Source organism: Seriola dumerili, unplaced genomic scaffold (genome assembly GCF_002260705.1).
Source record: "Seriola dumerili isolate Sdu_G_001 unplaced genomic scaffold, Sdu_1.0 BDQW01000025.1, whole genome shotgun sequence".
Taxonomy (NCBI): Eukaryota; Metazoa; Chordata; class Actinopteri; order Carangiformes; family Carangidae; genus Seriola; species Seriola dumerili.
Window position 1 is genome coordinate 4,828,666 of NW_019174280.1, and position 27,365 is coordinate 4,856,030.

At 39.3% G+C, this 27,365-nt stretch overlaps 2 protein-coding genes across 2 annotated transcripts in view; one reads left to right on the top strand and one right to left on the bottom strand.

Annotated features, from left to right (window-relative positions):
- The window catches only part of LOC111240405 (sterile alpha motif domain-containing protein 12-like), a 15,176-nt gene extending 11,536 nt beyond the window's left edge, over positions 1-3,640 (bottom strand). The window contains exon 1 of the mRNA XM_022770407.1: positions 3,544-3,640. The gene's annotated coding sequence lies outside the window, so the exon portion shown is untranslated. The remainder of the gene's footprint in view (positions 1-3,543) is intronic.
- A 1,252-nt stretch (positions 3,641-4,892) lies between these two features.
- Positions 4,893-27,365, top strand: part of scara5 (scavenger receptor class A member 5) — a 100,549-nt gene continuing 78,076 nt past the window's right edge. Inside the window, exons 1-3 of the mRNA XM_022737778.1 lie at positions 4,893-4,901; positions 10,904-11,025; positions 16,616-16,744. Of these exons, the coding sequence (XP_022593499.1) occupies positions 10,914-11,025; positions 16,616-16,744 (241 nt within the window). The 5' untranslated portion in view covers positions 4,893-4,901; positions 10,904-10,913. The remainder of the gene's footprint in view (positions 4,902-10,903; positions 11,026-16,615; positions 16,745-27,365) is intronic.

The following is a 27,365-nucleotide window of genomic DNA, read 5'->3' on the forward strand; positions in this document are numbered from 1 at the left end:
CTCTTTTTAACCACTTCGTTCGGTTGTGTCTTCATGCTCAGCTTGTTTTTAAAGACACAAACCAGTTTGATTGCAACCTGCATCTTATTTTTGGGCCATTATTCCTGTTAGGAATGATGCCACTGAACTCAACCAGTTAATGATATGACCAAAAACAGGAAGAAACATGAGCGGTTAGACAGTCAGACAGGTTTTAGACGACTATCATGTTAGCAAAAACTAATGTGGAGATAAAGACGAAGGTAAACTGAAATCATTACCCAAACTGTCTGTTGTAAACATCCATCACAGTTTGCAGACTGATATCCTGCTCCAACTTTGACCTACTGTACTGACCGTTTGTGTCTGGAATTAAAGCAAGTTTAAAATGGTTATTTGCCCAAACTCCAAATAAAGATGTTTAGATAATCCAGCTAAACTGTTGGCTTGTGTCGGCATTAACTTAGTATTATGATAACTAATAGATATAATGACCAAAGTTCTGAAGATAAAACCATAACTTAATAATCCATAGTTTTCCTTTAATATTTCGATAGTACAAGTCAGCATGAGAGTTTGTCAGGAGGCTGGGACACTTCACTTCCTATGCGCAGCACTGCAACTGATTCTCATTTTTATTACTGATGATTCTATATATGATTTTTCCAGTTAATCAGTTAATAGTTTACTCCAATCCTCACCATCATAATTTCACAGGACCCAAGTCGTCCTAAAATTGCTTGTTTTTTCAAACCAACAAAAATCTGTTTACAATGATATAAAACAGAGAAAATGAAAACATACTAACATGTAACAAGCAAGTATTTGGCTTTTTTTTTTTTTTTGCCTGATGAATGACTAAAACGATTAATCATTTATCAAAATTGTTCTGTCAATCCATTAATTGACTAAATTTCAGATCAAACCAGCACTACATGTGTACCAGGAGATTTTTATCCCAGGAAAAAACCAAAAGAATAACCAAATGTTCTGCATAGGAAGAAGAAAATCTCATTATTATCATCATCTAATTGTTGATTAAAAAAAAACAAAAAAACATGCAAAATATGCCTATGATTATTAGAGTTCACCAGAGCAGAATTTGAGCTCAGCCGCCATTCGCTGCAGCAGCGAATGTGAGCGCATTAGCCGAGGACACTGTTGCCTGTGGTAGAGCCTCAAACGTGAGGAAATGTCATATTCTCCTGATATTTAATGCTTTGGATTAAATTTCCTTCTCATGTGGTGTCACCTACTTACTCGCTATAAGCCTGTTTTCCAGTGATTAATTTGACAACCTCCTGAACATGATGACAAATAGCTGAGCATGGCTTCTATGCCTGCACTTCACTTGGCTTTCCTCCCAGCCGTATCCTCATGGGCCGAACCGCTATAGGGCGAAAACTGTTGATGTGACCTTTTCAGCGGCCAGTCTACTTATTGGGTTATAAATATAAGAATGTAATTTCCTGTGTTAATTAAGGGAGAGGCGTGATTGGCCGGAGCAGTAACTAGGTCCCAGCGGGGTAACTGACATACAAAGAGTGAAGACCTTAACACCGGGGCAAAGAGACAGAGGAAACGTCCCTTCAGAGTCGGTGCGAGCTTCTTACTGTTGGTTTTATGCACGAGGGCAGCATTTCTTGAACTATACAGCTCCCAAACTGGGCTCCCAGTGGGTCTATATCTACAGGGGGAATAAAGCGACTGGTATACAGCTTGTCTTCTTTGCTCTGAACCATTTCCTTTTACATCCACTCTGGCCCAGTTACAGCTGAATCAGGCCTTGTAAACAAAAGTAATATGCAGTAACAAGCAGGGTGGAAAATTGGCTCTTTGTAACCACTCACTGCCACTCTTTGCTTTATTGAACTGCAACTTATTAACTTACTCTTAACACTTAATCCCAAAATGATGTGTTTAAATCTAAGTTAAACACCTTTAGCAGCTGAACTGTGCTTTAAAGTGATGATAATCTCACTGAAATGTGAGCCTGATGTCTTCTTCACCTGCTGCAACACTCCACCTCTCTTCATATCTGTTCCTGCCTCCTGCCACCATCTCCTCCTCCTTTGACTGTTTTATGGAGCTTCAGGGTGGCAAAGTGGAAGCGAACTTGTGGGCAGTTCTGTTTGTTTTCTCACCAGCTTGATTTCATAGACAACAAATGAAACTATAATTCAAGTATGACACCATGGGGCGGTCAAAAAAAAAAAAAAGTGTCTGATGTTGTAAACAGAAGCCAGTGCATTAATATCACTATGGGAGCTTCATAAAAGGCTTTTTAAAAACACTTTTATCACCTATAACTTAAAACTGCTACGTTAGGTGGGTGTGGGTGTTTTTCTCCAGGCATGAGTGTCACTTCAGTCTTAATATCTGGTGTGGGGGTGGGTGTAATTCGTCTATAGTGTCAATACAGAACCTGAGTTCTGATACTGATAGCAAAGCAATATGTTTTTGATACTTTATTTGAGAAATATAAACATGTTTCTTGACAAAAACCCCCTTTTCATAAAGATGTTGCTGTCTAATATTGGCAAAATGATGATTTAAATCAGAAAATGTCTGATCAAAGAACAGTAGAATACAAGTATGAACAAGCATATCAGACTTATTTGGAAACACAGGTATATTTTTAGTGTGTGCCAAATTTGTTGTTCAATATTTCCAGCCTTAATATTGTGATTTTCAATTTACATCCCACAAGAAAAAAGATCAATATTAGCATCTTCATACAAACAAACATCCAAGTAAAACCTCAGACAGCCCATGTCTTGTAGCTTGTTTAAATCTTCTTTCTCTTCTTCATAGGACTACAGATACAAAGATGTAATCCTACCACCTTGTGGTCTCTTGCAGAAGTACAGCAACTCTTGAGCAAGATTTTAAAATACTAGCTTTTATGTGAGCAGTTATTCAAGAGGCCCAACTTTGTTAAGAGCCAAGGCTTGGTCCCTAATCAGCTTTCCTCCATATGACATGATGCAATCTGGCCTTGATGCACCCTCTCTCCTAGGGTAGGAGGTTTAGGCCAATTTCTGTTCATAATTTGAACAATTACAGCTTGACTTTGTTTTTCTTTTCAGCAAATAGCAAAACATGAACTCACCAAACGTGTGTGAGAACATGTTGGGATTTTCCATAACATCTCATACATTCATAATTACCTCACATCACGCTGTTTAATGCTGTAACAGCTGTATGTAAAAACTCAGAAGGAGCTGATAAAATGGCTGTAAATGTTGACTGGTTAAGGTATGTTCTTGTAGACATGCCATTGCCGAATTGAAGCAATTACTCTCAAATGTCTTTACTGGGCTACAACATGTGTGTACCCGCGCTTATAAATTACCCCTAGTTAAAATATCAGAATTTTGAATGGAATTTGGCGTGCCACTTCGGAACATCTGAAGACGGGCCCGCCCCGTGGTTTACAGTACCCCAGCGGTGTACAGTAAAAAAATCTTTCAACATCTAACATTCAAAATCGTCTGCAGGTTTTAAAACACAATGTCATCTTCACAAACTTTGTGCAGGTGTTCAATCAAAAGTTGTATCTACCTCAAGCCCGGTCCGGTTGGTATTGTTAAAACATTAACGGCGGCCCTTGTCTGTACCTGTCCAGTCCATGAAGTGTTACAATAGGTACATTCTTTCGTTTTCCCAGCTCCACCCATCTCAGAGTCCACTCCCGCTGTAGGCTACAAGTGCGCGTGATGCATTCAATTCCTGTTAGAAATATTGGCATCTACGTGGAACTTTCAAATTAACAAAGGTTCAATTCTACATATATATATAGCTTATATATCTTGTTGAATTATATCCCATGAAAACATGGTTGGTAATTGTGATCATATCATCATAGGGCAAACGAATACATGTAGTTTGCTGAGCTATGTCTATATTTAAAGTTGTTCTTGATAACTTATATTAGTTATATTTTCAGGGCCCCAGGTAAGAGTACGGAAGCCTAGATATTTTTGATAATACGGAATAATTATCCCATTATCTCGAGAAAACAACGCTCTCGAGTTCAACCATGAGCACTTTCAATCAACCATGAGAACTTTTACTATGAGGACCATGGGTATTTATATAATAATGGTTTAACAAGTCTGCAGCTATTGTAGACTCACAGCTGGATTAATTCACTTTTAGATAGAAATTAGTTGTGATGCCACTGATTATGTATCCCCAAATTATATTGTGATAATGCTATTCCTGAGCTTTTTCTTCTGGCATACTGCAGTTAGCAAAATATCAACTGAAATATTGAAAGTATTATAACCACATTTTTCTTTTATTTAGCCATATTGCTGAGTAAAAGTAATTCCCACGCAGTTACCGCCACTTTGCCCAACTGGTAATTGCCTTGTCTAAGTTGAAACTATTTGATTTATAAATCAAAATGTACACACTCAAATGACTATTGTTACAGTTTGAGGTGTCTGTAAAACAACACAAGCCGATATTAATGTGTTAGGTCCAGTTCATCCAACAGAGGGCGCATGCGTACAGCAGGAGGAGCAAACCCTCCTCTCCTCATCTATTAGCTTCCTTGCCAGCTGGTCGACAAGCAGAGCAAACTCCACCTGGAATTTTGTGATGGTCACGTGACGATGTTGTGGGTATATTACGCCAAATGTCGGAGTTCGTTTCACCACTGAAGAGCTGCTGACTGTCTCTGTCCCTGTATCTGCGGCGTTCAGACAGGCCGTGCACGGTGCAGTGTTTTTACTTTGCCTGACCCGATCAATTCACTGCAGTGGTAAATGACACTGTGACAGCTGACGGACTGAAGGGACAGAAACCTGGAGTTTCAGCATCAAGAAGCAACTTTTTTGTGGGAAATTATGAGAAACGTGGAGCAGTGATTTAAAAAAAAAAAAAAAAAAAAAATCCATTTGACAGCTGACAAGGTGAGAGAAGAACTTTTTGGTGTTTTATGTCGTGCAACCTAATATGACAAAGTGTTCAAACTTGTTTTTTCTTGACTGCACCTGAATTAAGACTGTGTCACCTGCAACATAAGTTCAGAAAACTAAATTTACACCTGTATATCTGCACAAATAATGCATCATTAGGTGCATAGACTTGATGGAAGCATAGTTTGGTGATTAACACCCTAATATGTTGAGTGTTAACAGGTTAATGACATTTGTCCAGCATCTGAAAAACACTGCAGTACTGTAAAGTCACCACAGGATTTACTGCTGGGTTCACTGTGGGCCTCATTCTGACCTTTTCTGCTGACAACCGGGTTTGACATCTGTGAAATATTTTATTACGATTAGGTTAAATGACAAGAGTTCAACATCTGATTTACTGCATGTAATTTATTGGAGCAGAGTGTTATAGTATGAAAGGTCAGACAATGCACATTTAATGGAACTCATCCGCAGAAAATTGCTGCTTTGTGTTTCGGCGGTCATGGGTGAAGTATCTCTGCCTTTAATTAACCAAGAAAAATGGGTTAATGTTGCACATGGATGACTGAGCGATGACATGGTATGTTTGCTATGTATAGACAGAATGGATGGTGCTTTCAAGTGCTTTAACTAACCCCCCTGCTTTGAAGTTTTAGAGGTTGTTGAATCAGCTTGTGAGCTTTTATTGGCAAATAATATAAAAAGACCCTTAGTTTTTTTTTTTTTATTGTTAATGGGTTTTAATTGTTATGAACAGGCTAAATACACCAAGTCAGTGAGTCTACATGTGTCAGACATTAACTTGTGACTTCTTTACAAACTTTTGAGGCAGATTTATACACATTACACCACCAGCATTATGTCCTTGATGCCTGCTCTGTTCAGTATTATCGTTCAGATCTCATTTTCAATAGCTGTCCAGGCAGCAGAGACCACACGCACTGCTTCCCTCTGACCTGGCAGATAATCGGATGCTCAGTTGGGGGCAAATTTTAGGACGCGACGACGCATGACTAGATAATTGTTTCCTTTCTTGCTGAGTGAATCTCCAGTCTCTCTCTCTCTCTCTCTCTCTCTCTCTCTCTCTCTCTCTCTCTTTCTCTTTCTCTAAGTTCACCACACTGACAACTCTCTGGCTCTGTGCATTTTTCTATGGAGTTAACTGAACCCAAAGAAGCTGTGTGGAGCTGCTGCAGAGTCTCTCCTCAGCTTTCACCAGCAAAACTCTCACCGTTTACAAAGTGCAGTTATCAAATCGATCGATGTGGATTCACTCTGATAAAAAACTATGGCTTTTGCTCCCACTCACAACAATCAGAAAATGTTGATGCAAACAAGACATGTAATTCACAGTCCCCGTATCAGCTTCTTTTTTTTTTTAGCCCAAGTACCAATATGAAGCTGTGTCAATGATTACTAAAACATAAATTACATTCTGATCAGCCAAAGGTAAGAGCTACCTTCCTTATCATTGGTTTAAAACTTGCTGCTACTGCAGGAAGTGAGCACACATATTAAAGCTATTAATTGATTTTTTTTTTTTGGCCACTTGGGGGCAGCGGAGCAAAGTGTAATCACAACTCTGACATATTATTACTTCAAGTTGATATGGTGAACATGTTGGCCAACAGTTGCCTCTTTGCACACCCAGCAGATAAGAAACAACATTATCATTCATCTGGAGTCATGTTAGTCATCACTGGATAGATGTAAGTCCAATATTCACTTACTTCCTTTTTAACTTTGTTTTGGTTTTCACAAAATCTCATAGCAGGAAATATCAGGTTTCAGTAGCTAAAACTAGCTAGCTAGCATCAAATAGCTATTCAGTGCCGGGGCTCTTACGTTGAATTTATAAGAGCTTCTTTGTTGAAAAGAGTTGCCTGCGGCTGCTAGAAATGGGAATGATGCAAGCGGTGAGAGTGAACCAGAACAGTAAAGTTGTGGGCTGTTAAACCAAAACAGTGAGCGCAAAGATCCTAACACTCTTCACAAGTGGGACTGCACATTCGGCATGGTCAATTCTCCCATTTTTTAATATAAAATCATAAATAATGTCCCTAATCATTGTCATGTTTTCATTTTGTTCAGACCTGGATTTCAACTTAGGAGGTCCATGAGATCCAAAATAAGTACCTGACACCTGAACACCCTGAGTGTCAAATAGTTAATTAATGAGACGTAGATAGATAGATACAGTAGATAGATAGATACAGTAGATAGATAGATAGATAGATAGATAGATAGATAGATAGATAGATACTTTATTTATCCCCTAGGGGAAATTCGTGTATGACAACACTTTGTCTTTAGTGGAGCTTTGATTCTTCTTGGCTTGTTGTCACACTGGCTCTTGAACTGTTTGGAGTTATTGGATGGAGCTCCAAGAACGACAGCCCCCAGTCATTGGAGGGATGAAGAAAGTAGAAATCCACTTCCCAAAAAGGTTCAGTAACATTTAAATCAGATTAAAGAGAAGGCCAAAGGGAATCCAGCGCAACGAGTAACAGCTGATATTGAGCTGTTTGACATTAGAGCCTTCTTTGGTACTTTTAATCAGGTGGAAATGCGGATGAATGAAAAAGACAGAAATACTCATGTAGACAGTGTACAATTTTTTTTCACGGCTGCTGGTTCAATGCTTCTACAAGGTTAGACATGTGGATACTTGGGTTTGGATATACAGTGCTATGAAGGCAGTAGTTTGAGTGAAATAGCCCTTTAAATCAGATACATATTACCTTTACCTTTCAAGATGTTGTTGAACTGAATTTCTTTCTTTCTTAAATTTCATGTGGTGTTTCTATTATTTTATCTCTTCTGATGTAGAGATAGCGAGAGCAGACGGAGGTGACTCTTTGCTTCGTAAAGTGGCTGCTTTTCCTTTCCCACCGTCCTCTCATGGCACTGAGTAACAGGGACCAACTGAGTGTGTGATAAGAGCGTTATATCCCACCACACTCAAGTGTAATTAGAAGATAACTCAGCTCATGAAGGCACCCACACATGCTGTAGACACAGACGCACACGAACGCGTACACATGGAGGGTTTAGTGGATCTCCTAGCAGCCCTAATGGTTCCTGCCTAGCTTCAGTCTAAATGTCAACCTAACCCCTCTAGCCCCTCTGTAATGACAAAGTCCAGACTGAGCACTTTTTAACGACTTTGTCAAACACTCACAGATCCGCCACCGGGGCTTGTGGGAGTTTAACACCCACAGACTCCTGACTACAGCAGATTTAATTTTATCCCTCAGAGATGTCCACATCTTACGCGGACATCTCTGTCATGAGTCTTATCTATTTGTTCTGTGTTCCCTTTCGCTTTATTCATATTTGGTTTGCATCATGTGTAGCGTGGGAAACCCTGTGCAAACTTTGAAGAGCAAACGCGCTCGACTCGGAGTAAATAGTGCGGTGTGTGGCTACGAGGTGATGTGAAAAAGCTGTGAAGCTTGTTCATTAAGGGAGAAACTGATTGCGATTCATTACCACTTAAATTCTTCACGGATAAAAAGTGAAATTCAACCTGCTTCAAATGATAAAAATTGACCTATACCAGAAGCTGTGTGCCAGACTCAGCAATGGCTGCACCTGCTGGATGACATTGTCCCCCCCCCCCTGTGTTTTTAAAAGTGGAATTCACTCCTCATGATGATAAGTGGCTTCTGAGACACTTTGCTCTCCCAGGAAATCTTTTCATTAGATTTATGTTCCCATTTGGCCCCTGGTTTTGAAAGGAGGACTTGTTGGACTCCTGCCATAACTATATCTGTCAAAGCACGCTTCATTCTTCATGTTGTGTTGTTAAATAGTTGAGATGCATATATCACAGCTGCTTAAGATTCAGTTACAGTTCTGGAGCAAGTGTTTTTTATGAGTCAGATGTTAGCAAACTGTTACTGGACACTGGATTTTGCCGATACCGGTACCGATGTCATTTATATGATATGAATATATCGATATATATTAAAAACATTAATTCTTTAAATTTGTTTCTTTTTTTTTTTTTTTTTTTTGTAATTCACAATTGTAAGGTTACACTGCAATTCACACAGTTTCAATGCTGTACCTGAAATGGTTAATGAGAAATTCCAGTTCATATGTCTTTTATTATCAGATAAATGTTCCATCCTAGACTTATTTAAGCTCAGTGTCATATACGGATATGCACTGACGGTTACATTGTTTGAAGAGCACAGATCTATTTCCGTACGTAAAGGGAGCATGAATGAGCCTTTAGTGAAATCACCAGTGTCCAACTTGTAATTAGCATGCACATTCAAGTCATAATTATGACTGGGAAACCTGGATACCTTGTGTCCACAAAGGTCCAGGATTCAAGGTAATTAAATCCAAATTTAATGAATATAGTGTTAAATTGTCTTTGAACCGTATTTTTAACCCTTATCTGACCAATTCTGCAATCATGCCACGTCTTCGTTTGATGTAATGATCTAATGTCATAAACATGAGAGTCTTTCCCATCTCGATCATCCTTCTCATATGTGAAGGCAGCATGCCTGGGCTCACTTGGATGAAAAGCCTGGACATCTAAAAGAAGTTTGGAGTAGAACCATTGTTCCTTTTGTGATGAATGGACCCAGTTAAGTTGGTTTGGGCATTTGATCAGGATGCCTCCTGGAAGCCTCCCTGTGAAGGTATTCCAGCCACATTCAACTGGGAGGAGACCCCAGGGTGAACACAACAGAGGGATTTTGTATCCAATCTGGCCTGGCATAAAATCTGGGGATACCCTAAAAAGAGCTGGAGTTCGAGGCTACGGCTATTTCTGCCCGCTGCCACTAAAACCTGGATAAGTGGCAGAAAACTGTTTAGATATGCGCTGTTAATAGAGTGTTTCAAAACTGTGTCTGTTAGCTCTGTTTGTTCAGTTACCATATCCATTTGGGCTGCCATTCAAACACTACCATGGGAAAGGTGCTCTTTAGTGCACCAGCATTGTTGGACTGGCCTTATTGCATTACCAGAGAAGCCAAAGAAACTTCCACACAGTCCTCATGGCCAGTTGGTATGAAAGGTGAATCACGTCTTTCTTGCCTCATGACTGACCTTTACACAATGCTTCATGCACATTCATTCACAGCTTGTTAAAATATCTTCCTAAAAGGCAAACGGACAGATGGAATGGGGCAAAATCACAAACCCTGTCCAAATGTGTTGGCGGAGGAAACAAATCACATAACACTGGTCTAGAGACAGCCACAATCCTCGCACCAGAAGGATTTCCTTCTGTTTGTTTAGCTTGGACCTACATCTTTGTGTGTGTGTGTGTGTGTGTGTGTGTGTGTGGCAGTTCGCAACAGAGACAAAGCTCTCTGCAGCTGGTCTACCTGATTCACAGCACTAGAGGGCAGCAATGGAAAAACACACATACATTTGATCTTCTGTACCAGTGAGCACCCTCAGATATAATCTTAACAACCACAACCTTGTTACTAAGCCAAACTCTCACCCAAAAATTATTTAATTATCCCCTTGACCTAAAAAAAATAACTTAAAGAGCCTTTTGAGAACTGGCTAAAATGTCTTCTCCTTCCAAAACCGTCCTTGTTCTTCAGATCTCAAATTGGTTTGCACCCAGATAGAAAGTATAAAAGAACACACACAGACCCTGACTCCCATCCTGCTTTGCTTTCCCATGAATGCCTATTAATATACCATCTATACAAACAACAATGTGCTCTTTTTTTCTAGATTTTGTTATTTAGTCAGACATGTTGTTTCTCTTACCAGAATTGCCAAATGCTCGAGTTTCACTACTTCGAACTCTCACAATCCTCCTTGTATTTTGAGACTGCCGTACCTTCGTTCCACAATTGCACTATTTGTACTTTATCTATTTCATTCACAATACCCGTGTAATATTCAGAGTAAGATATAGAAGATGTGGGTTTCGTTGAGGAGAGATAGCTGTGTCTTTTGTAATGAATGACAATTACACTGGATCATACTGAATCTTTTCTGTTCAGTCAGGAGGAAATGGAGAACAAGGCCATGTATCTGAGCACGTATGAAGAGAGGGACAACGGCTCCATGTATGAAGAAGCCTACGACGGACGCAACCTGTCCAAACTCAACCTGTGCGATGAAGGTAAGAGGCAGAGTTGAGACTTGGGGAGTGGAAAAGACTGAGATGAACTTTAAGGCTTGTTGTTATCAGTTTCCCAAGCTTTTTTTTTCCATCCCTACTACAGACCTATTTATTTATTTTACAGAGAAACAGGTTTTCATTTTGAGTCCTTGTCCTCCAACAATATGTTATGTATGTTATGTTTTCTGCTGCAATAAGAAGCTCACCTCCGTAGCCTCTTATATATTGCGAGGACAGCTTCCAATATTGTCCAATGATAAAAACAGTAGAGAAAACAGAGGTGAAAATAGGAATGCTTGTGCAACACGCTCAAGAGAGTTGCAAAACAAACAAGTAAATGTTTAGAAATTTCACTCAGACTTTTTAACTGTTGGATTTTCCTTCGAATTTTGACCAGTTTTTGACCTTTTTTTTTTATTTTCTATTTCAACATTCCTCTGTGAGAAATGAAACAAAAATAATGACCCATATAAATGTGTTGTATTTACCTTTGAGCACAGAAGTCTGTCGAGACTTACATTTTCGGAAAGGGACTTTCTACAAAACTATTTATTGGTGTACACAAACGCCCACACACACTAATAACCAAGACAGACTCTGTCAAGTATGCTAACACACACATATACACACACATAAACATGCACACACACACAAACACACACACAGAGGCAATGCTGTCACCATTTGGCATTTGCTCTCTTCTCGTTATGGTCATCTGTGAAAGCAAGGAATGTCCAGGAGCAACATCTGTGTGTGTGTGTGTGTGTGCGTGCGTGTGTGCGTGCGTGTGTGCGTGCGTGTGTGTGTGTGTGTGTGTGTGTGTGTGTGTGTGTGTGTGTGTACAGGTGCAGCTGAACGAATACGCAGTTGACCCTGTGGTGTTCTCAGGTTTCGACCCAGGGCTTTGCGAGTTTTGTGGGAAAGACTTAGTGAACATTAACTGGAGAATTTGTTGACATTTTAATGGAAAGTGGACAATGGCCTCACACATCAGAAAGACTGTCCTCGTCCAGCTTCACTAATCCTAGAACATTTTCACACCTTGTTCAATTGAAGAAGATATTCCCAACCATGGAGCGCTTTATTTGGTTTGGGTAGAAATCTGTAGAAATAAGCAAAACAAATCAGTCAGGAGGTTTCTATGAGCCCATGGCAGGGTTTTATTTAGAGTGAAATCCAACAATGATTCACACAACTGCAGGAGACAGTCTACATTATGTGTTGAACACATTGTGAATGATGGGTAAAGAATGACTTTCATCCTGGAGGAAAAAAATCTGGATTCATGGGTCGTGAGCTCTGACTTGTGTAAAGCAATTATAACAGCACATTACCATCAATTTGACAATGATATGTTAGTGTTTAGATGTACACGCATAGATTAACGCCTTCAAAGTAGTTTTTGTTGTTGTGTTTGTGCTCGCACACGTCATGTCACCATCACCTGCCAGTTACAGAGACAGTGCCTGACTTTTATGGAATACGGCGCACTTGCCAAGCACCATGTGTATTTGATTTGGAAAGTTGAAGTTAAGGGAACAGTGCTCTGCCCTTGTAAACTCACTAATTTCACCAGCAAATGGCCAAATACATAGACTGTGCCAGGAACTGACTCACATTGGCCCCGCTGAAAAAAAACAAAATGTGTCAAAATGGGTAAAAAAAAAAAAAAGGCGTTTGTTGCATCTCCAAGTTTACTAATAAAATAAACCTTTTTGCTAATCCACAACTAATCTGTTTATTACATCCACTGTCTCTTTGCCCAAACAGTGCAGTATGTTGACAATACCCTCACCAGACAGACATGACTCAGAGAACATACATCAGTGCAATAATGTAATTCCCAAATGTGTTTACAGTAACTTGAATGAATATTGACTCTTCTGTCTCTAATGTCAGATGGAAAAGGTTTTGTCTTCTTATTCTCACTGGGTTGCATTCGTGCTGCGCTGTAGATCGCAGAAACAACTGTACAAAGCATAATCTTAAATGACAGTGTTACTGAACCCTCGACTACCATGCAAGAAAGTTTTTATTGGTGAAATAATAAGTTGATTAATTGATTAGCAAATCGACTCAAAAATGATAGAAACAAATTTAAGGGTAAAGTCAGTTCAAGTCATCGATGCCAAAGATGCCAAACATTCTTGTAATTCCAGCCTCTCAAATGTGAGGATTTTCTGCATTTCTTTGTTTTATATTATAACTGAATGTCTCTGTTTTTTTTTTGGTTTTTTTTAGGCTTCTAATTACTTTAACAAAAGCTTTTTTCATATTTACATGATTAAGTGTTATAGTTCTTTATAGTTTTTATAATTTTATTCAGTTCAGATGCAGTATTTTTGAGTTTAGTACTGCTGGTCAGACAGAGCATAAGTCACAATTTGGGCATTGTTGTGAATTCTTTGAACTTTTGATGGACATTTTTCACTATTTTTTTGGGACAGTTTTGTGGAGTAAAAGAGAGTGGATTTATTAGAAATAATAATTGACAGATTAATTGATAATGAAAATAATCGTTATAGTTACAGGAACCTGTCAGCAATTTGGGAAATACTTTAGCTTAGCATAAAGACCGGGAGCAGGGGAAACAGATTGTTTGGCTCTAGTTCAAAAACACGACATTCAACGATGCAAAAACTCACAAATTGACATATTTTATTCAGTTTCATTATCAGAAATGTTAAAATGACAATTTGCAGGTTTAGGAGAAGTTATATGCTGTAACTGTTTCATAGCAAACAGCCAGATGCTTTGACTTCTTGTCACAGTGACACTGTTGTTAAGATAAACTAAGATAATCTTGTCCCCGCTCCAGCTTCATAACAAAAAAACAGGCCAGTGGTATCAATCTTGTCATCCAACTCTTGAAACCACAGTGAATATGCAAATTTCCTAAAATGTTTTTGTCTGTTTTTCATGAGTATGTTTGTTTGTTTTGAAGTACAGCATGAGATGAATTTAAAAGGCAGACTAGCTTGGAGTGCCATTTCTGCTCCTATACATTCCAACCATGTGACACACACACATCTGAGCCAGCTGTGTTTGTCTTACACTGGTGGAGTGGGTGTTCTTCATCATAGAGGGGAAGTGTGTGTGTGTGTGTGTGTGTGTGTGTGTGTGTGTGTGTGTGTGTGTGTGTGTGTGTGTGTGTGTGTGTGTGTGTGTGGCTGCATGTGCATCAGCAACAATCCGCCAATGTCCACTGACAGATTGTCATGCCTCAAATGAAACCATGCTGTTGGGAGGCCGCACTGCAAAGTCAGTGTTTATATTTAAAAGTCAGACTCAAGCCAACTTCATTCTTGTTCACAGGAAGATAGAATCTCATTATAACCACATAACATCCTAGTGGGTTTAATATTTATCATAATGTTCATGTAACATGGCCACAGTGATTCCCCGGAGATACCTGTCTGTTCACATTTCACATCCTGTCCTGGGCCAGTTTCCTTAACTCGGTAAGATATTCAATGTAGATCCTGCTTTTCTTCTTTCTTTCCAGTTCATCTCAATGCTAACTGTTGGTCTTGTGTGAAAGCTGATTCTTAAAATGTTTTGACACCACTGGCACAGTATCCTGACAGATTTTCTTTTCTTTTTATGAAATGACATTCTGTGTATTTCACTAAACCCCTCCCTCAATCCAGTCATACTGTAGCTTAACAACCGTAACTAAGAACGGAATGTTTGTCAAGCTTTGGAATCTTGTGAACATTCCGAGGAGTTGCGAACTAGTGACAAGTACTCACTAACCAAAGAGTTTTGAAGGTAATGTCTTTTTTTTACTTATTCAAATCCAAAAATATGAGAAAAAAGCCTGTTCACCTGCTAAGTTAGCCAGGCATGCTCACCTAGCTAACCTAGCCCTTAGCCCTTTCATCTATGGCCAAGAGTTAGCATATCTACAGCTAAGTACATTCTTTTGTAGGGTGTGCGGTTACAAAGCCCCACTGAGAACTGGTGTCTGAGCTTTGTCCTTCCCTTTAGTGAATTTTGGTGTGTTGCCCTGGATAATTTTGCTAAACTCATTAGCTAATATTTATCCTCAAACCCTTATACCTTTTTAAAAAGTGAATATATTGTTTAAAATGCAAACAACTCAGCATAACTCTCGCTTTTATGTTGCTTGTCCGAGTAAGATTTTGTCTTTTAAGATTTATCAGGTTGATTTTATGCACATCTTTCCTTTTAGGCTACTTCAGAGCAACAATACTGCTATTCTATTCAAATGTTTTCTACAGGGGTGATCACTTGTGAGCATACTGACTTTTTGCCTGGAACCTGTAGGCTAAGCTATATGCTCGCTAGCTAAAAATGAGAGGCCTGCCTTTTTCAAAGTCATTCTGAAATCAAAGATTACTTGTTCCAAAATTGCTGTGATTGCATATGCATATGTATATTTATAGATTACACTTTATATTGTCTTTGGTGTGGCTCTTGCTGACCCCTAATGATCGGGTACAGCTTTGGAGTAATATTTTTGGAAAATAAAACTACTTAACTTCACATTTTCAAACAACACTTTTTTTATATATCATTCCTTTTCCAATGACTGATGAAGGTTGTGACTCCAGGGCAACTCCCAAAATCTCCTCATCTTCTTGACCTGAAGGGAATGTTCCCTCAATATCAACAGACTAATCCCTGCCTCCTGCCATCACACACACACACACACACACACACACACACACACACACACACACACACACACACACACACACACACACACACAAGGAAAAACCACTTCCATCATAACAGTATTGTGTCACTTTTATCAAGACTAATTCTCAAACATCTGTGTGACCCTGAGAGGAGTGTTACATGGTGACATGAATTATAGTAATATTTCCATAGTGAGCATTTTCATTTGTGTAATTCATATAACAGAGTTCACCTGTGTAAATTCAATTTTATTAATGTATCTGTGCATCTGTACATGTATGTATGTGTCATAATGTATATCTTTGACCTTAAAGCAATAATGTCTTAACCATTCCCTTACTAACAATAAGTTAAGACTTCTAGATTTGCCACATAGCTACAGTAATTTCTGATCAAATTTATATTATAAATTTAATGCCAGTACGACCTTTTTAAAATAGGAAATCCAAGAAACGCTTTAAATGTTACTACTTACGTATGTCGTCAAGTGTTCCCTAAGCTAAGAAGTAAATTACCTGATTGCGTGTTTTACAGTCTTCGGTGCTTGGTGTATGATCTTACCCTTGTATTTATACAGTACTGGATGTCATCATATTAATACGTTTTAGGCTTTATGATAAACGTCTTTATATTATTTGTGTAGCTACAACCACCAGTCCTTGTTTCTATGGATAGTCCTCAGATTTTTTTTAGACCTGGAAAATTTAACCTTGATTGCTTTGATACTCATCTCACACATAATACTCCAGCCACTCCAGCCAATACTAAACACAGTTTTAAACACTAATAACCAAGTGGTTATTCATATTCTCTATTTCTGTATTATTCATAATATAACTTGTCATATTCATAATATTTGCACCTCTATTAGGACTTTCTTTCCCTTTTTTTTTTGGGTCCTAATGTTTTTTTCTACTTTCCTCAGGTTCTGGAAAGCGTCGCAGGAAGCAGGATCAGTGCTGCGGTCACCTGAACTCGCTCTCAGCCATCAAGTATGCCATTGTTTCCCTCTACATCCTGGTTCTTCTCACCATCTTTGGACTCTGCCTGGCAGGTAGGAAGAAAATAAATGGCTCTAATCATGTTTTTGGTTACAATAGGTATATACTTCCAGGGTTCGAATTACACTGTGGCTTTCGGGGGAGCCCTATTTTCCGGTGTGCACCTCTACTTCACATGTCACATACACACGCATACATATAAGTGCGCGGCATCGTGGTCAATAACAGGGTTACTGCGAATGTTACTACTGCAGGCAGTTAATACGTGCTGACTCAGTGATGAGGAGTTCAGGTGGCTACGTAAATCTAGTGATTTGAGTGCAGCGCTGCCACACATGGATGGCCGCAGCAGGAGTAGACACAGAATTGTTATGTTACAGATGATCGGAAAATGGAATGTAATGAGTGAATAAACGCACAACATTGACTTATTTATATTATTATTTTTTATTTCAGGAACCTTAATGTATAGAAAAATAAAATATAATTTGTAACACAAAAGTTAACAATTTTGTTAGTGCTTGTATCCTTTTAAGGGGAGTCGAGCTCCCCTTAAAAGGATACTCCCCCGTAATTCGAACCATGTACACTTCCGTGTACCAGAGTGCATGTGTACCTATTGTATCCATATGATTTAGCCTTCAATATGTATGTCTTTGGTTAGCATAAAGCACCTTTTTTTGTATTATTTTGTATTTTGTCACTTTAGGATCATAGGAGGAGTTCAATGTGTTCATAGTTGCTACTTCCAAAAAACGTGTGTTATGTGTTCAAAACAGCTTCCAAAGTTGATATTTTAATTATTTTAAAACACGGTCAGTATTGCATATTATGAACATTTTGGATTCATATTTGTTGGTGATGATCTTGAACTTCTTTCACAAGTTCCTTTCAGTCAGATGCTTGCTAGTAATGAAGATTTAAAAAAAATTATGAATTAGAATTCACTATGTCTGTGTGTAAATTGTACAAAACTATAGCAGTACAGAACCCTGAGGCCAGTAAATATAATGAAATGATGTGAAGTGTGAGATATATAATGAGACAAACCTTTAACATACCTGAAACACAACAAAAAAGAATGACTATCAAATGACCTTGCCATATTGTACAGGACGTGTCTATGCAGACATCATTGGTTGTATCCCCAGTAATGATGGAGGTGATCCTGCCAAACTTTTCCCTTGTGCAAGTCCAGTGAAATGACTCTCAGCTGAGGCACTTCCAACACATGTTGTGCTTTTGCAGAGTGTTTTGATAGTAAATATGATTTTATTACTCTAGCCTGAGTGTTTGTTTTAACATTGAGTGGGGAAAAATGTGTCACATGATGTTGATCAGCTCACACCATATTGTCTGAGATGGGTTGTTAGATAAAAGTGTTGGATGTTTATATCCCACACAGGCGGTTGGTTAGTTTGACTATGGCTGTGATGTTGTGGTGCCGCTATCAGATCATTTCTCAGCTGTTAAAGATTATTACCAGTTTGTCGGAGAGAGACGGAAAGGAAGGGAGTGAATGAGAGAAGGGAGGAAAGATAAGAAGAAAGAAATGCAGCAGGCAGAGCACTGTACTGTAGAGAGAGAGAAAGAGAGAGAGGGGCATATTGTAAGTCTTTTGTTCTCAGAGCTCTGTTATGCAGATGACATCAGCCATTCCTTAAGGTTGAATTGTAATGAAGGACACACACATGCACGTATACACACTTGCACCATAAAAATCCCACTTAGTTAGTCTTAGGTAACACTCTGGGATGTGGTCTGCAACCTTACTCCCCTCTTAAACTGTCTGTTCTGGTTTAGCATTGAGAACACACACACACACTGTCTCCCACACACATGCACGCAATGAATAAACAATCATATGAAGCATAATGTAAAGTCCTGCTGGTGATTGTATAGACTTTCTATACTTGACAGAATTAGACATTTTACTGCTGAGAAGTTTGTAATTTAATGTTTCAGTGCAAAAAGTAGCACAGATCTCTGTATCTGCTTAAAGAAACGTCACTCTGTCCTTGGAGATTTCTAACCTGAATCGTGAAATCAGTTTTCCAAGTGCAGTGCACAATTGACCTGTCTTCTTCCTCCTGCTGTTGTAAAGCTCAGTATTTGTGTGACAGATTTAAACTTAATTCCCACATGTGAATGTTACGTTTGTCACAGCATTTTTGGAAGCGTGACAAGCTTGACCTTTTACACAGCGACATAAAAGACGGAGGAGAGATAAAGCGTGACGGTGGTTTCTTAACACGCTGGCTCCTTTTGTGCTGCATGGTTCCCATACTGCGCCTCATCCGTGGCTGTGGGATAGCCAGGATTCCACTATACAAAACGGTCTTACACAAGGTTGACCATGAAGCTACAGCACCTTTTTAGCATGATTAATGAGTTGGCATCACAACTTATTTTCTAGTTGAGGGGTCAGCATCTAATTTGTTGCCTATAGAGCAAATCAGCACCTGTTAACTGTCAGAAAAGTATTGAAAGTGTGGAACAAATCCAGTTTAGTGCTTTAATGATTGGATTTTGCATAGTAGCACCGATTTGATGCATTTTTGGCTGTGAGTCGTGTAAGATGCATGCTACTGTAACAGGTCGTCCTCGTCTTGACTCCATTGTTGCCTCAGTCATCAGGCATTGAATCGTCGCCCTGTGGCGTCTCCACCAAGATGGACTCACATTTCAGGCCAAGCACTCTGTGTCAGTAAAGTCATGATTTGCCTTGTGCTAATCTTACTCCATACCCACACTGTGAGAAAACATCCAGACTGCACAATATCAGCACAGTAATGGCCCCACCCAACATACGTACATGGGGCGTCTGGGGAAATGAGCATTGGCCATGACAATGATTGGTCAGTGTTCATGATGTAGTTTACCATGTCTCTCAGCCAAATTATTAGAATTAGAATAATCTGACACAGTGATTATCTCAAAAGACAAAAATAAAAACTCAGCATTGTACTGTTTTATACAGGTGTCCTCTGAACATTCACAATGTCGTTATGCAACTGTAAAAGAACAGTATTGTTTTTCACCTGGTGTGTTTCCTGCCATTTGCCCTAAACATGGATTTTCATGGACACTCAGGATGATTTGATTTATTTTCTATGTATTATTAGGGGTCCAAGCTGCTGGAAGCCAATTTGTTTTTATTCTTGTTATTATTCTTAGTCTTTCTTAATTTTCTCCGCTAAAGTTGTTAGTGCAGCAAAAACTGCTGGAGAAAAAACATGAAAATGAAACTAATTGTCTGAAAGATGGTACTGGTGGTGCTGTAATAATGCAAGTATAGGAAGTATAGGTTTGTGCAATTTCCTTGAAAACGGCTTGGGCTACAGGCAAAATTCTTTTGCCATTTTGATCTCTGAAATCTTCTGCATCTTTGCTCAAATGGTCTTCTTCTTTAAAAATACTTATCTTTTCAGCCATTTTGAAAAAATCAAACATAAACCCAAAATGAACTAGTCCGAGGCCGTTCATCTAATTCTCATGACGTTTGGTCTAAGTCATCTACTGACAATGCTGATGAAAAGTTATTAAAATAATTTCAGTTTGTTAGTCTGTTTTGAAATTATAAACTTTTAGTAGTTTAGATCAATTTTACACAAACGCTCATAAATCAAAATAGGCTAATGCTATTGTAACCAAACTCGGTGTACGCCTGCGGACCTTAGCTCCTAGCATTGTTATAGAGTCTGGGGATATTCTGACTCTAGGGGGTGCTACATATGCAAAAAGTTTGTATCTCAGATTTGGCAGCATGTATTTGTACAAAATTCGGCTCATTTGATCTCGGGTCATTACTTGATTAAAGTGGGCGTGACTTATTACAAGAATTCCAAACTTCAAATAATCACAATAAATGACTCGTACGTTCTACAGAGCTGATGTTTTTTCAGCACATACTCTGAATGATGATGAATGTTTGCTTCACTGTAACCGTGGTCAATTCAGAAGTCCATCACTTTATATTTTAAAAAATATGTTAAATCAATTAACTTCTATATCTCCACAAGTTTTCATTCAAATGCTACCAAAATTGAAACAGACATTCTCCAGATGGTAGATACCAAGTGTTTCAGACCGTGTTTGGATTGGACGAACGGTAAGTCCTCAGTGATATTGATAATTGCAATTTTTACAGTTTTTTTCAGGACTTTCACACCAACATTTCGTCAGCTTTAAGTGTTTTAAAGTCATAAAGACAGAAATACTCCAGTTTTGCACATGTGATGTCATTGCCTCAACTTGTGTGAAGGCAGGTGGAGCACATGGTTACCCAGTGGCGGAACCAGTAAGTCACCATCTCTGGGGAGACCAAGGTCAGGGGTTCAAAGCCCCAGATGGCCTAAATCCTGCTTCAGTCCTGATTCAGCAAAACATTAAACAACAACTAATACATATGATATTTATATGCTTGTAAGCTGCTTGGACCCCGATAATTGCCGCTAGCGGCTATATTTTGTATTATTATTATTATTATCATACAGCCTCTATAATAATGGTAAGCAGTTAAAAAAGAAAGGGCAGCGAACATAATCCTACAGCAAACAGGACCAGTTCAAAACTGCTCAATTATCAGTTTGCAGTTGGCTGTCACCCAATAAGCGAGACCCGTCAAGTGTATCTGACATATTGGACAGTTTCTTGAAGTGATCTATGAGTTAGTTTGTTTGTTTTGAACGATGACCTCATGCTGAAGCTAAATGCTGTTTGGAAGACAGTGACTTTGAGGGTATAAACGTGGAACTTGAGGCCAAAAACTCATCATTGGTAGATTATGTAATGAAGCAGGGAGAGTCACCCACATTTCTCTAGGTGTAAAAAAAAAAAAAAAAAAAAAAAGAAAAGAAAAGAAAAGAAAAGTGCTAACCACCCAGCTCCAAAACAACTCCTCTAACTTCCAGAGCTAGAGTTAGAGGCATGGACAATATTTCTTTCAAACATCACGTCTCTGTGATTGGCACGAAGTTGGTGGAACCGTAATGTGGAAATTTTGATGTGTGAGTTATGGAAATTAGCTTTAGCTGTTGTTATTTCATATCACTTGGTTTGTGACACAGTGCTGTAATAAATTCCAGTGTCTTTAGAGCTTACTCTGCTGCAGTTCCTCCTCCTCCTCCTCCTGGTTGATTTGGAAAAACCCTGGCGTGACGCCACAGTAGCCTCATAGCCAGTTCACGCATGTGTGTGTGTGTGTGTGTGTGTGTGTGTGTGTGTGTGTGTGTGTGTGTGTGTGAGTGTGAGAATGAGAAAGCCTGTGGAGGTGTCAGACTTTACGGCTGTTACCTTTTGCGAACTGTGCTGTGGCCTCCTTGTAAATGTCAACTCTCTTATTAGAGGAGGGTGAAGACAAAGAGAGTCCAATGGAGACAGAGAGAGAGAGAAAGAAAGAAGAAAATTGCATGGACAGAAAAATGAAGGGAGATAGAGTTAGAAAAAGAGGTGACAGGCCCAGGAACAGGTTTAAGAGCTGCCTGGCTTCAGACCAGCAGGATCCTGGAGGAATCAACCGCTTTCACTAATCCTAATTTCATTTCAAGACCCCCCCCCCCCTCAGCCACCCACTCATGCCGTAACCACATGGCTGATGCCATTAAATGGTTGTGGCTGTGTGTGTATTCCCAGGCACAGAGATGTAGTTAAGAGCTTGGAACGGGTTGGTTGTCGTCACAGAGGTATTTGGTTATTTGAGGCTTTTAGATGAGGTTGTTTTAGAAAAGCAATCAAACTGAGCTTTTCAGCCGGCCTCTCTTAAACTAAATGCCGACCATCCAAAAGCTAAGTGGCTCCAGCATAACTTCACGGGAGGCCCCCCTTTGCTACATGCGCGCACACACACACACACACACACACACACACACACACACACACACACACACACACACACACACACATTCATATGATGCGAGCGCGCGCAAAAACACGGTCGCAACGGCTGCCAGATTTCCGATGTGAACACAGATTCGACTCTGTGTTATCCGCATTTGCTTTTTGTTTGAATTCTCACTTGACTCTGACTTTTTTGTTTTTTTTTCCACCTCTTACTTCGCCTCCTTGGCCTCCTCCCAACCTCATGGCTCCTAGTGATTCCCCGTGCTTTCAAACACATCCATATTTCAGCCTCATCTCTGGCTGCACACATCTGCATTCATGACACGATAAGTATAATAAAGTATTTTCTGTCTCAGCGCATCTGATCCTAAATCTTAGTTTTGGGCAAGTGGAAGGTGGGAGAGTGATAAACAGAAACAGGAACAGAGACAGATGAAACCAAAAATGATAGAGCATGAAAGAGCCAGATGAATCCTGCTCCATTCATCAGCTGTCTTATCACTCCATTACGTCTACAAGCTTATCTCGATACAAGATACGAGAGATACGAGAGAGCTCTGTCGGCTCTGATCAGGGGCCACAGCAGCAGCAGCAGCAGAGAGATTGGTCCATAATTGAAAGGTCATATGTTTGGTTCCCATGATAGCCAGTGCTGAAATGCCTGTGAGCCACATCCCAGACTTTTATCATCTCAAAGGCGCCTGCTTGGAGAAACTTTTGTCTTTTGCAGTCACTTGTTTTGGCTGCCACAGCTCAAGAGAAGTGCCATTAATTAAGAGACGTGTTTTGTCTTTTTTGCATTAAAGCTGCGCTAGATAACTGCACCAGCATGCAGGCCAGTCCAAATGGTGGCCAGATGCAACTTGAGTGACGTGGCTTTGCTTCCCAGAAACCCTGTGGACTGAGTCCCTGTTTACATGCACGGAGTCAAAGGAGCAAGGGCCAGTTGCCCAGAACACCTTAAGTTTTCTACTCGTATATGACACTTTAAGTTTTAATTTCTCCTTAGCTGAGGGACTTAATTAAGGGTGTTGGACAGAGTCTCTTAAAAGGTTTCTTTAGTTAGGGGAAAAAAAGTGAAGGCATTTGCAGCAGTGAAAGAGATTTTACAACTGTAAAATTCAACTGTTTCCATGGAGACTGTTGATTTCCTGCCATTAGAACTTGTTGTTTTGAGGGGAGCTTCACTACGGTGTTCAGCAGTCGGTAATTTCGAGCATTTAATCACACATAGCGGCACACCGCTGATCTGTGGACATGACATACTTTGACTGTACATGACCGGAAATGTAATGTGGCCTAAAACTGTAGAGCGATCATTAAGCTACAGAAAGTAGGGGTCAGTCTTTTTCTTTGTGTGTTGAAGTGATGGTGGAGAGGTTTGTCCCTTGTTAATGAGGCCTCTTTGGATGGTGCGTTCACTGTAGTCTTGGAGAAATTTATGTGTTTCACTCTCAAGTTTTCTGAACAAGGTGCAAGAGGAGAAAATCTGTTGTCAGGGATCATTTCAGTAATTTATTTGATCGTTTACATAGAAAGCTTACCTGGAACAATTGTAAAGCTTTGTGGTGCATTCTCCAAGACTCACTGAATTATTGCATTTTTTAAAAAATTCATTTTGATAAATGCTTTTTGGGCGACCTCCAAGAGTCTTTCTTTTACTTTGTAATGTTTCCCATGAGGCATTACATAACAATGAGGGCCATGGGAGGTTCAGATTGAAATGAAAAATAATAGGAGATAAGTATGTAAGAACAATACCAGTGTGTTAACATGGTTTAGCCTGTAAATGACATATACAGTCATTTGTATTACTTTAAACCACTTTCCACATGTGTGGGAATCAAAATGAAATGTCATAACATACATGATACAGGTTATTGGTTGTTCCAAAGGGAAACAACTATCAGTTGCAACATCTTTGGATTGTTCAACCTCACTGTCCGTCCATTTTTTAAAAACATGAACAACTCCATCTCCAACGGCAGGAGGCTGAGACTGAAACTTGTTACGAATCAACTTCTGCAATGAAAGAGACGTTGAGTTTGTGATCCCACAGAGAGCTCAGTTTCTTAGACCCAAATGAGTTTTATTGTACAGGTTCTGGCTCTATAGCATGAAACACACCTCTTCTTGGATGCAGTTGATTGGCTCATATCGCATGTGACACTTGAACTAAAAAGAAACCAGATGCAGAGCTTTGTCTGAAGCCGCCGCCTTTCTGTTGTCTCTCGTTAATGCCAAAACTTCAGCAGCAGAAGAGAGTGTAAACTCCATTAGAAAATTCCTAAGCTGTTTCAAAAGATTTTGACTGAGTACATCCAAAGAACTATAAACAAACTGAGTTTGCAGATGAGAGACTGTAAAACATCACTGCATATACAGGACGAGAGGAATAGGTGAGAGAGATGCCCTTTTATAACCATTGTAGAAATGGACATTTAACTGGAATATTAAGTATTTTCAAATGCAGCCATGCTTATTCAAGGTGCTATATTCATTCATTCAACCTTTAATTAAATCATGAAGAGTCATTGAGGACATGCCCTCATTTTCAATGATGTTGAGAGTCCCTTTAAAACAATGAATACACACAGAATAATTCATGACAAAACAAACAAACAACAGCTGAACAGTTAAAAACAGTTACATGCAAGAGTGTCAGCATCATCCAGTCCCCCCACACCACCCTGAGAGGATGAAGAAGAAGTAGCACGTTTGACAGCAAAGAAAAGAAGTGTTTGAAATAGAGGCAAAACCAGAGTTAACACTGATGTTGCTTTCCACTGCTGGAGGCAGCTCTGAGTGAGTAAAGGAACAAAGTTTGATGCTAAACTCACTACTACTAAGTAAACATCTGTTAATGCCAAATGAAAACACTAAGTAAGATTCCTACAGTCACAAGAGATGTGCAGGCAGGCCCAAAAAGCTTGTCATTTGGCTCCCCTGGAAGAGATCAGATTTCATCATCACAACATCATCATGCTTCAGTAGCAAAAAATCTACAATCATCATTCATGCACTCATCCGTGCAAACAAGAATCTACAATATTATTCAGAATAGAAAAGTACTAAAAGTTGACGATGATGAAATTCTTCACATATTAAAAAAAAAAAAAAAAAAAAACACATCTGAGAACTTGCGACCATGAGTAGGCAAAGGTGCAAAGAAGCATAAATTGTAAGTTTGTGTCACAAGAAGCTGTATCACAAAAAAATGATGTAATCGTATTCACGAAAAGTTGAATTGAGGACAGTTGGACTTGATGTTTCACCTCTCATCCAAGAGGCCTCTTGGATGAGAGGTGAAGTATCTACAACCAAGTCCAAGTGCCCTCGATTCAACTTGTCTTGGATAACCGTGACCTGGGTGACCGAGAATCTCCACAGATATGTAATAGTAAATACGCTGGAAACGGCACATTAAAATCATTGCCGTGTTCTGCTTTGTCCTCTTCCACTGGAAAATGAGGTTGATGAGAGCAGTGAGGCTTTAACCAGGACAGTGAAGTCGCGGCTTAAAAACGAAAACAAACATTAAAAAATACCAAAAAAAAATGCTTTGTGGAGGTCAGAGGAGCTGCAGAGTCGGGCGAGTATTTCTTGTTGGTTCATCACGGTGAGTTACCCCTCTCGCATTACACACAGTTATTTGATCCATTGGTAATATAAAATATTGATAAGAGCAGCTTCAGCTCTCTTTTTAACTGTGATCCAGATGCTCACATGGTTTGGTTATTAGGTAATCGTTCTAAAAACACACATTTCTTTCACAAAGATTTTTAAATTGCTAACTTTTAAAGCACTTTGTAATCTCCAATTTTGTGCTATATAAATAAACTTAAAATTAAAATTATTAGATAGATAGATACTTATTAAATTCATGATTATATTATTATTATTATTAAACTTAGCTTTTTAAACCTCAATTATAATCATACAGTAATACGCAAAGGCAAAGGTTACGCCTGAGCTTAGTTATATGCCCCATCGCTTTTCATTGTTCGCAATGTGCTCAGATTTATCTACATATGATTGTATGTGCAGTAGCTATAGAGTGTATGTAATACTTATTGTTTCCTCTTATTTGTCTGTAGTTTTATTTTCTACAAATACTATCTATATACCCTTGGAAAGAACTCTTGTTTCCTGTGTGAGGAGTTGGGATGGTTTTCATTGCATTTTGGCCAGACACTGCTACAAATTTTTTGTTCCACATCTGGAGTCAGTAGGAATAACAAGTTGTCTAAAACACCCAACAAACACATCTGTACAGGCCCGTATATGGGCTCGCAGACAGAGCCTGGGCTGATAACCGCCTGGGTATTCAGGACAGGAGGTTTAAGAAGAATTTACACATTTGTATATCTCTCTTTATGAGCCGGATGGGGAGCAAAATACTAAAGGGTTGGTTTTCTTTTGGTCCTCAGTGATTTATGTCCACCTGCTAAATAAAGGCTAGTTTCTACCCAGACCTGTAATTTTCTGCAGGTACAGATTGATGGAGAACATGAGCCAGTTTTCTTAACAGTGTTATTTTCCTCCCACGCGTTGCAAATCTTGCAATACGGCCTACATCCCTCTGTTTAACTTCTACTGTAGGTGCAGCTGAGTCATGTTTTCCAGTACGAGCAAACATGCAGCTCACAGGTTTGGCATGGCTGTGCTCTTTTCCTCAGCCAGTTAAATCCTGGAAAACATGATGGTGGATTTGTTATTCTTCTTTTTAAGCCATGAAATCGTCCAACTGAAGTTTGTTTGCGTCGTTCAGCGATACTGTCGCTAACAGGCATGTTATTGCCAAGCAGGAATGGGCAATAGGCCCCGGGCCCC